Source organism: Ovis canadensis, chromosome X, assembly GCF_042477335.2.
Source record: "Ovis canadensis isolate MfBH-ARS-UI-01 breed Bighorn chromosome X, ARS-UI_OviCan_v2, whole genome shotgun sequence".
In the NCBI taxonomy this organism is placed as follows: domain Eukaryota; kingdom Metazoa; phylum Chordata; class Mammalia; order Artiodactyla; family Bovidae; genus Ovis; species Ovis canadensis.
This window is the reverse complement of record NC_091727.1, coordinates 66,091,914-66,102,280: the sequence shown is the minus strand read 5'-3', so window position 1 is coordinate 66,102,280 and position 10,367 is coordinate 66,091,914. Positions and strand designations below refer to the sequence as shown.

The following is a 10,367-nucleotide window of genomic DNA, read 5'->3' as shown; positions in this document are numbered from 1 at the left end:
GATTTTTAAACTGAAGAATTCAGAGTCTGAATCTGGATGGGAAGAGTTACATCTCCCCCTCCTCCCCCACTACTGTACTCTTATCTGAAATTTAATGTTTCCTTTCATTATGAATGTTGGCAACAAAGTACAGAAATAGCAGTACCACAACTTTCTTGCTAACAGAAATCACAGAGATTCCATAGTTATTGCATCAATTTCAAAATACCATTGATATTCACCACCACAAAATCATGGTGGGTTTTATTTTTTAATTTTGGCCATGTCACATGGAGGATCTTCATTCCCTGACTAGGGGTTGAACCCAGGCCCATGGCAGTGAAAGTGCAGAGTCCTAATCACTGGACCACCAGGGAATTCCCTCACAGTGGTTTTTAGTCCTACCACTACATCTCAATGTATTAATAGAGCTATATATAAAACAATATTTTGATTACTCAATTTCAGTAGAATTGATGTTCTTTGTAGTTCTATGTATTCATTTAAAATGAACATTCTTTTCAGACTTTTCTTCACGATTTTCAGAATTTATAGCCCTTATTTAGAGAGTGTTTTAAATGTGGTTTTAAATCACATCAGTTTCATCTGATGCCTACTATTTTGATCATCCCTCTGTATCATATCTATGTATTCTAGGGAGTGGGCAGCCTTTAGTCTGCTCAGTGGGGAATATTGCATGGAAGCACAGGTGGTCAGAAATGTCTAAAATGGGAAACTTAACTAAGGTGAACTGCTGCTATGTGGCATAATGCGGGTATGTCAAATGCAGCTGAGAGAGAACACAGTGTGTTCAAAAAATCACTATTAATAATCACAGTTGCACTTGCAAACTTTGATTTTTGAAGTAGTATCGTATTTATAATATTTATATACTTTTTTGTTATGTCATAAAAGTGGCATTAAAAAAATGTAGATACCCAGAACATTGACCCTGGAGAGGACTGTCATAATGTAACCCATACATTTGAGGATGAAGGAACGTTTTTAGGCTGACATCCCTCCCTGTCTGTTGTTTTCTTTTTTTTCTTTTTTGGCCTGTGGCTTGTGAGATCTTAGTTTTCTGACCAAGGATCAAACCCAGGCCCTGGCAGTGAAAGCTCCGAGTCCTAACCACTGAATCGCCAGGGAACTCCAACATTTTCCCCTTTAATCAGCAGTTACTGTCAACGGTTACTGTTTAGTACAAAAACCTGACAGAAGAACTGAGTGTTTTTTCTTCCAACAAACGTTTATTTAAAAAGAAAGGAGTTAATATTGAATGGCCTAATGTTGAATGTGCCATGTGCTATGTTATGACAGTGGAGCTAATAACAACTGTCCTGGCAGATCAATGTTGGCTACCTTATAAAACAAGTGTCTAGAGACTTATTTTATGATTTTCATATGCTAATCCATCTATTCAATATCCAATTCAGTCTGAATTGTATGAGCTGATATTTGACTTTTCTAGAGAAGCTTTCTAAATTAACTTATGGGATATACTGAGAATCAGATAAAGCAGTTCTTGGGGAAGGGACTAACAGGTTTAAAAGGAGTCTGCTTGACTTATCTTAGAGAACTACCAACTAAATACCTACTGTTGTGCACACCAACCTTTACCCACCTGATTTTGTACCCACAAACCCACAATGACAGAGTTCATAAAATACAATGATTATTCAACACCTTTTAAAGAAATAATGTATAAGACATATGTAGTCTTTCATACAATTTTATTTTCTCCCTTCAACCATTATAATATGATACCCAAATTTTGTCTTTACTGGAGGGTCTGTAAACACAGGCTTATCCAGCACACTTATAGGCAAGGCGAATGCTGCTTCTTGAAATGGTCCTACCATGGACCCTCTGGTCATCCAACCCAAGTCACCCTGGAAAATCCAAAAGATACGTGATATCAAGTGGCCCCGAAGAGGGAACAGTTCTACTGTAGCTTGAAAATTTCACAACATGAATGCTAAGGTTCCTAGGTTTATTCATCTGGGCTGGAGAGAAGACGACTCAATGAGCACAAAATAGGGAAGAGGCCCAACCCTGGGCTGCACACACAAACACTCACAGTGTTACTGGGTGTCTACTCTGCTTAGTCACTCAGTTGTGTCTGACTCTGCGACCCCATGGACTGTAGCCCTCCAGGCTCCTCTGTCCATGGAATTCTCCAGGCAAGAATACTGGAGTGGGTTGCTGGCTGCCCTCCTCAGGGGAACTTCCCAACCCAGTGATCAAATCCAGGTCTCTCTCATTGCAGGCGGATTCTTTACCATCTGAGCCACCAGGGAAGCCCTAGGTATCTGTTAGCTGTGTAAATTTGGTTATGCCAAGGTTTAGACAAAGATGACCTGTATTCAACTGTTCACAAGTTGGACATTTCTGCTTTTAAGATCTTTAAGATATGCCTAAAACTAATGGCAAAACAAAAATAATCCCTACTGCTGTGTGTCCTCCATAAGAGACATTTTAAATGATGAATGCACCATACCCCTTGCCTGGCTTTATCTTCACTATATTGTGCAGCCACTTCATTGAATTTCATTCCAGACTTTAACTTTTCCATGGCTTCCAAGATTTTTCCATGTTTTTCACACAGAATGTGTCTGACCTACAAGGAAAAAACATGTTCATGTAATAGCTGGAGACCCAAATGATTTCTTTCCTCACAATAAACCAGTCACATCAGGATTACCCCCATACTAGTGGAAAAAAAAAAAAACAAACGCATTCACTCATGGCAATGGAAAATTCTGGAAGTCTGCCCAACTGGGCAATAGTCCAATGGGGCAAAAACCCATTTCCTGTATAAGACAGTATCTTAGAACCCAGATTTAGATGGAAAATGGGCACCTGGCTGAGGAATGCTCCCATCCTTTACCATGTACCTCAATGATAACAAGAGGAGGAAACATGATAATGGTTGAGAGCTGGAGTCAAATCCCCACTCTCCTGTATGGTCTTAGGTATGTTTTAAATATCTAAATGTTTTCCCATTTGTGCACTGAAATAACAGTAACTGTGTTGTGAAGACTGAGATGATGCAGCTAGCACTCAATAAAGGTTACCTATTAATTTATCAGAGGTGGAATGATATGAAAAAAACCCACAAAGAAATGCTTTTTACCAAAAGAGGCCAATTGCATAAAGCCCCTCCACAATTTAACACTTAGAAAAAGAATCATAGGTTGAAGATTAAGAATACTCAACCCTAAAAAAGTATTCAAATGTAACTTATATTTATATAAAGTCATGTTTTTAAAAAAATCACTATGTCCTTAGAAATGCTTTTGTCAAGATAGGTTTTGTAGGATTTCCCATTTCTCACTCAAATAGAATCCATTATTCATTTCTTATTATAGGTGATACACTAGGGTAGGGCCTAAAGATGTCTCCCTTATAAATTTAGAGACAGACAAACCATGTCCTCAGGGTTCAGTTAGTAAAACTGGGAATGACAGAATCCTGGACTGGAGGAGCTACACAGAAGACAGACACAGCAAAGAAAAAAATGTGTCAAAAAGCAGGGCTCAGAGAGGCAAACTTCTATAGAATGTGTCCAGCACTGCCTAGGGGAGACAGGGACAATCTGGACACTAGAGAGATACATGTTGGGGGATGAGGATGGTTCCTCAGACCTCATCTTAGCCTGGCTAAAACTGCTTCTCCACTGTTTCCCTCTTTCTGCTTCTACATTCACAGAGCAAACCTGGTTCAATGACTGGGAAAGTGCACACAGCATTCGTGATCACAGAAAGGGGATCCAATCTACCACTTTACAAATGAATAAGCAAGTATTCTGGTTTTACACAGTTTGACAGAGTCTGTAGTACCTGTGGAGTTTGCAAGTGTGACTAACCAATTGGCAACTGTATGAGACTGAAATCTTAGACGAGAACCAAGGGTCTTTCCTGGCAGCCCAGTGGTTAAGACTCCATGCTGCCAATGCAGGGGGCCTGGGTTCGATCCCTGGTCGGGGAACTAAGATCCTTCATGCCTGGTGGTACAGACAAAAGATGAGAAAAAAGAGCCAAGCTCCAGAGAGAATGTGGGAGTGATGAGCATGGAGGTAGCAGCTGATGCTATGGGAGGTGATGGATCACCCAAGGAGGCTACACAGAATGAGAAGTACACAGAATGAGAAGAAGAGCAAAGTACACTTAAGACTCATTGGTGGAGAATACTGGTGTTTAATAAGCAAAGAAAGAAGCTCAACAAGCATAATAAAAAACCAGACAGGTAGAGAGAAAGGTGTGTTAACAGAAACCAAGGCAAGAGAAAGTTTCAAGGAGGAAATGGGCAACAGGGTTAAATGCTGCAGAATGATGAGGATCCAGGACCTTATAATGAAGAATTACATTTTCTTGATAATTGTTATTACAATTATAATAATATTTCAGTTATTGAGTACTTAACACTAACTGTGCTAAGTGCTTTACATGCGTGATCTCATGAAATCTTCACACCAACCCTGCGAGACTGAATCAGTGTTTCTCAACCTTGGCACATGTCAGAATCACCCCAAGAGCTTCTAAAAAATATACCAAGATCTAGTCCCCACCCCTCGAGACTGTGAGGCAGCTGGTCTGGGGTAGACCCCTAGGCATGGAGACTTTCAGAAGCTCTCCAGGTGAAGTTGATGTATACCAAGGTTGAGAACCACTGGAAAAAGCTGTCTGCTGATTGACTGGAGGAGGGTGGTGGATGGCTTGAGGCGAGTGGCAAGGGATCTCCGTGCAGTTCTGATGGCCCAGCTCAGGGCAGAGACGAGGAATCAGTGGCCCCAACCCCCGAGGCTGTGTGACTCTCCAGTGGGCCTCAGCAGTTCTGGGTTTGAGTGTAAAGAAAGGAGATCACTGGATTTATTCTGAGTTGTGGTCTGGCAGATAGACATAGTGGATCACCAAAAGGAAAGGAGTCAGGGCTCCATGATCCATCTAACTTCCAGCCTATAAGACATACAGGGCTCAGAGAACAGGCACAAAGCCTGGGAGAAGATGAAGCGAACAGGGCAGGCTAGAGGGCCTAGAGGTCTGCATGGAGAGGAATAGAACAGGATTGGGGGAGGTGGGAAACAAGAGGAAGGAAGGAAGCTGTGAACGGAAGGTAGGTTTCAGAATCTGGGCAGCTCTAGTGACACAGGGCAGAGCTGGGTTCAAGAGTGTGGTCTAGAGCAGAATGGCAGGTATGGAAGGAGCCTAGACCCTAAAAGGCTGAAGGGTTTGGGGTCCCTCTGCTACTGGGTCCTTCACAAACACTGGAGACAAACCAGTCCCCTAGCAGGTGAAAAGTTCAACACACTACTTTCATGTGTCCATGGAACACTACTCAGTAATACAAAGAACAGACTGTGGATACACACAAGTGGAATGAAATCGCCAGAGGTTTATGGTGAGTGAAAATAGCCAACGCCAAAAGGCTACACACTGTATCGTTCCACTTATATAGAAATTATAAAATTATAGAAATGGAGAAGAGATTAGCTGCTGCTCTGAGGTCATGGAGGGTAGGGGATCCAGGGGGGAAGTGGGTATGGCTATAAAAGGGCAACAGGAGGGATGATGGAAATGTCTGGATCTTGATTGTAGCAACGTCAATCTCCTGGTTGTGCTAATGTACTAGGGTTTTGTAAGATGTTACCATTGGGAAAACAGGATAAAAGGTATAGTGCTAAGTCATTTCAGTTGTGTCTGACTCTTTGTGACCCTATGGACTGTGGCCCGCCAGCCTCCTCTGTCCATGGGATTATCCAGGAATACTGGAGTGGGTTGCCATGCCCTCCTCCAGGGGATCTTCCTAACCCAGGGACTGAACCCATGCTATTTTATCTCCTGCACTAGCAGGCAGGTTCTTTACCACTAGCACCATCTGGAAAGCCCCTGATAAAAGGCACATGTACATGTACAAAAAGTACATCTATCCTACAACTGAATGTGAGTCTAAAATTATTTCAAAAGGAAGAGTTTAACAAAAGAGTTTAACCTTAACTGACTTTCCTAGCTAACTGATGCTTTCAAACTTGTGTTGGAGAAGACTCTTGAGAGTCCCTTGGACAGCAAGGAGATCAAACTAATCAGTCCTCAAGGAAATCAACCCTGAATATTCATTGGAAGGACTGATGCTGAAGCTGAAGCTCCAATACTTTGGCCACCTTATGCAAAGAGCCAACTCATTGGAAAAGACTCTGATGCTGGGAAAGATTGACGGCAGGAGGAGGAGGGGGTGACTGAGGATGAAATGGTTGAATACCATCACAGACTCAATGGATATGAATTTGAGCAAACTCTGAGAGATGGTGATGGACAGGGAAGCCTGGCGTGCTGCAGTCCATGGGGTCACAAAGAGTCGGACAGGACTGAGTGACTGAACCACCACCACCTTTCCATATACCTCAAATATAGCCACACTGAACTTATTTTTGTTTCCAGAAAGGGCAAGATGCCTCTTTAAAGCCACTTCTTCAGCTGGATGCCTGGACAAAGTAGCTGGCTTGCATTTAGGCACCATGTTTTATGAAAATTATCTTTGGATACCAGAATCCCACTTCACATGGTGGGATATTCATATGAGAACGAAGGTCAACTATTATGAAAAGCAAATTCATGTCTCCCATCTCTCTATCTTTCTATGGGTTCACTGAGTAGAAAAGTGGGCAGAATGGCCCTCTCTATTTACATTCGCTCTTTCTTTTGGCTGCATACGTATAGGTGCATTTATATGCTACAACTCCACTATAGCTCTTCTCATATAGCAATGAAATTTCTTTCTTTACCTAACTGCTCCCAACTAGACTGTAATAACAGGAACCATCTCTTACCTGTTTTTTTTTTAATATCCAGAATTTACTACACTGCTTGGCACAGAGCAGATGTCACTAAATCCTTAAGGAATGAATGAATCAAAGTATGGAATCCCACATCCTGACTGAAACATGGAAATTGCCTTTTTATGTAGTGTTAAACAGTATAGTTCTATTTCAGATTATATTTTCCCAGGGCAGACATACCTCTGGCACTATGTCAAGAACTTCAAGTAATTATTTGCAGTTGTCTCCCACCTTAATTTTCATGGTCAGGGCTCTGGCTTGTAGCTCACCAGTGGGGAAGCTGTCTAATGAGACCCGTGCCTTTGCCTGCTCATCTCAGCTCTTGGTTTTGTCAAGTAGTATTTCATTCTGAGAAATAACTCATTCACTTACTTGCAAAGACTTAATATATTTTAAGGAAAAATACTAGAGTATGAAGAATTTCTGGATGTCTGAGAAAACATTTAAGAAATATTTAAAAGGAATTATTTTCATAAGTGAGTGATCTATTATTTTCCACTTTTGTGTTATCTTTTTTTTTAACTTTTTAACTTTTTTATTTTTTTTACTTTACAATACTGTATTGGTTTTGCCATACATTGAAAAATATGGAACGCTTCACGAATTTGTGTGTCATCCTTGCGCAGGGGCCATGCTAATCTCTGTATCGTTCCAATTTTAGTATATGTGCTGCCGAAGGGAGCACCACTTTTGTGTTATCTTGATCTTCTGTCAGTATTAGGCTAGCCTTAGGATGAGTTAAGCATGCTGTCTTTTCCTTTTATGTGTACCAAAATAACAGATGTATATGTTATTTATATTTAAAATGAAAAAAAAAAAAAGAAAAGAGCAGAGTAACTCACCTTTACTGCATTGCCACCACCTTTGGGACCCTGAGCCTTCTTCTCAGAACTCTCACTCCCAGAGGCTGCTTTTCCTTTAGAGAAGACATGACAAGTACTCATTTAAACTACACTTTCACCTTATTATTCAACACAATAGGAGTTGATACTTCCATCACAGCACCAAGCTTCAAAAGGGAACTCTGCAGACACTTTACATCAAGCTAAATTAACCTGTAACATACCTCTTAAAACAAGAAATTTGTGCCTTACAAAAACCCTTCATGGAAAATGGATACACAAGTGAGTGTGCTAATAGTTGAATGGGAGCACCAAAAACCTGGCCTGATTTCTCTAGACCCAGTTTGAAATCCTGCCTTCTAAGAGCAAACCCTGGAGCTCTTGTGAGATTTCTAATAAGCACGGCAGCTATGTACTTGGATACTCACAATTATAGGAGGTAAAATGTCCAAGAATATATTTTAAATAAAGATCAAATTTCCTACCACCCATATTTGGGTAAAGAATACATTCATGTCCAAACTCCTGGAGTCAATGACATTGCCTACTGATAACCTTCCTAAGAAGTTATCAATATTCAGATTAACACAATGGGCAGTATTTTACATTTTATTACTGTGTCATTTTGCTACTATGCCAGTTTCTGTTTTGATGGCAGCATATTTACTGTTAGAGGCTGATGTTCCTAAGAACTATTGTTGGTTTAAGTGTTCAGTTCATAAACATTTCCTAAGTAACTAAGTTCCAGACACTGGAGATACAAAGATGAACAAGCCCAAATGGCATAATACATTCCTTCAGGGGGCTCATATACTACTCGGGAATATCGTTATGTAAAATCATGTAAAAGATCATTTCAGGAGGATGAGCTATGCTGTATAAATAGGGGGCTGTGGAAGCACAGAGGTACATTTTAGCCAGTTAAAGAAGGTTTCCTGGATGAGTAGGAGCTGAACAGGCAAAGACAGGACAATGGTGAGGAGAATTCCAGGGTAGGGGAACAGTGTAGTATGTGGGGGGAAACTAGGGACGAAGCCAAATCTGAAGTGGGAGTGCTGTGAGAGGAACCCAGGGGAGGTGGCTGAGGGTTAGGGCATGAGGGCCTTTGAGCTCCATTAAGGAACTTGGAATTTATCCTAGAAGTAATAGGGACGCATTGAAATTTTATTCAGGAGACTCCATCCTGTCTTAGGAACCCCAATGCCGAGCACCCAAAAGTTGTTCAATAAATGTTCCACAAAACTGAATATCCAAAATGCCAACCACCAAATGCCTAAGAAAATGTTACTGCCAAAGGAGTTTTATTACACTAAACTTATTTTCTCTAGAACAAAGATGCCTTCTGGTCATCCCACCCCCTGCCCCAATGGATGCTATCATCTTCTGAATGCCCCTTCACTCCCTCTGACTGAGAACTCTGGCAGCAACTTCAGGCTTCCTTTCCATCCTCACTACTGCCCTAATCTTGGGTGACTTCACTATCTATTCAGAGGAACCATCCAACAGCCTAACCTCACATTTCTAGACCTCCCTCCCAAATACCCATGCCTTTTACTCCAGGCCACCTGTTCCCAGGGGCACGTGATCAAACTGTGCCACTCACAACTAATTCAATCTCTGGCTACAACTTTCTGTTCTTCCAGCCTTCTCATGCCTCACTCCCACAACACAGGTTCTTTAATGTCACAGAAACACCTCCTCCTTCCCCCCATTCAGTTCCTTTATCCTCCTATGTTCTCCTATGCTATCAAACTTCTTCCCTTCCCAGTCTGGATCCCATGCTTGATCATCTGAACCGTGTCCCTAGTGGCATTCGTAATTCCCTTGTGTTGCTTTTCTTCTATTATCATTGTCCAACAAAACCTCAACCTTGGCTACAGGTTATACTTAGCTCGTCTCAATCCTGTATTGTGCCAGTTATATGGTACTAGGTAAATCATGACTTAGCAGATTGTGTCCTACAGAAATTCATAGCCTTCAATCTTAAGCTCTCAGCCCTAAGGGCAATCCTTTTTTAAGTGTTTCATCTCCTCTTACCACCCCAATGACTATTCCAAACGCTTAACACTGTCCTCAAGACCCCTACTCAGTACTTGCCCTGCTGTTTTAAAAACTACTCTTGCCTTCCACTTTTTATCACCACATCCATCTTCATCTCTGTGACGTCAAGCTTAAGATGTCCCTTCTCCTTCTCAAAGTCAACTAACTGCTCTACCTCTTTTTTCCCAAATTTCACTACCCTGTAGCTTTACCTAACTAATGGATCCTTCATGACAGCCTCACTCCCAAGTTTTGCCCATTCGGAAGAAACTAACAAAATCAAACTTTCTTGTAATCCTTTCTCCTCTTCTATCCACCATCTAATCCCCATGCTTTTAAATAAAAACTGAAGTCTGTATTGATTGTTTCTAACATCACTTCCTGGTCAGTCCTCTAGTCACTGGCAACCCGCTGCCTCCGCCCCGGACCCCGGCGGTCTGCTCCCTCCGCCTTGCTCCTCACCCAACCCCATTTCTTCTTGGTTTCTACCTTTTCCCCCTTTTCCAGAACCGCTTTTTCCTTTCGGGGGCATTTCCAAAATCTGCCGTTGAACTCTCAACTGCTTAGGTTGCCGCACAAACCCCCTTCAGGCCCCACCGGTGTGTCCTAAACATATGCCAGAAAGTGGCATCGCAATTGGCCATCCTTACCGTGGCTCCGGAAGCAGGCAT

At 41.7% G+C, this 10,367-nt stretch overlaps 1 protein-coding gene and 2 non-coding genes across 3 annotated transcripts; all 3 read right to left on the bottom strand.

The window, feature by feature from the left end:
* Positions 1–283: 283 nt before the first annotated feature.
* Positions 284–356, bottom strand: TRNAE-UUC (transfer RNA glutamic acid (anticodon UUC)). Its single transcript has one exon. It is a non-coding gene; the product is annotated as a tRNA-Glu (tRNA).
* Positions 357–1,695: 1,339 nt separating this feature from the next.
* PIN4 (peptidylprolyl cis/trans isomerase, NIMA-interacting 4) lies at positions 1,696–10,361 on the bottom strand. The gene is made up of 4 exons (XM_070291818.1): positions 10,186–10,361; positions 7,657–7,730; positions 2,480–2,599; positions 1,696–1,871 (listed from the first exon to the last, which is right to left on the bottom strand). The coding sequence occupies exons 1-4, from the start codon at positions 10,226–10,228 to the stop codon at positions 1,713–1,715; spliced, it is 396 nt and encodes a 131-aa protein (XP_070147919.1). The 5' UTR covers positions 10,229–10,361; the 3' UTR covers positions 1,696–1,712.
* LOC138931309 (U6 spliceosomal RNA) lies at positions 7,396–7,499 on the bottom strand. Its single transcript, XR_011446551.1, has one exon. It is a non-coding gene; the product is annotated as a U6 spliceosomal RNA (small nuclear RNA).
* Positions 10,362–10,367: the final 6 nt, after the last annotated feature.

Coding starts and splice junctions, on each gene's coding strand:
- PIN4 (XM_070291818.1), bottom strand. CDS start 10,228: ATGCCCCCGAAAGGAAAAAGCGGTTCTGGAAAAGGGGGAAAAG. Junction 7,731..10,185: donor TTCTGGAAAAGGGGGAAAAG/GTAGAAACCAAG, acceptor TCTTCTCTAAAG/GAAAAGCAGCCTCTGGGAGT. Junction 2,600..7,656: donor GTGGTGGCAATGCAGTAAAG/GTGAGTTACTCT, acceptor TTTTCCTTGTAG/GTCAGACACATTCTGTGTGA.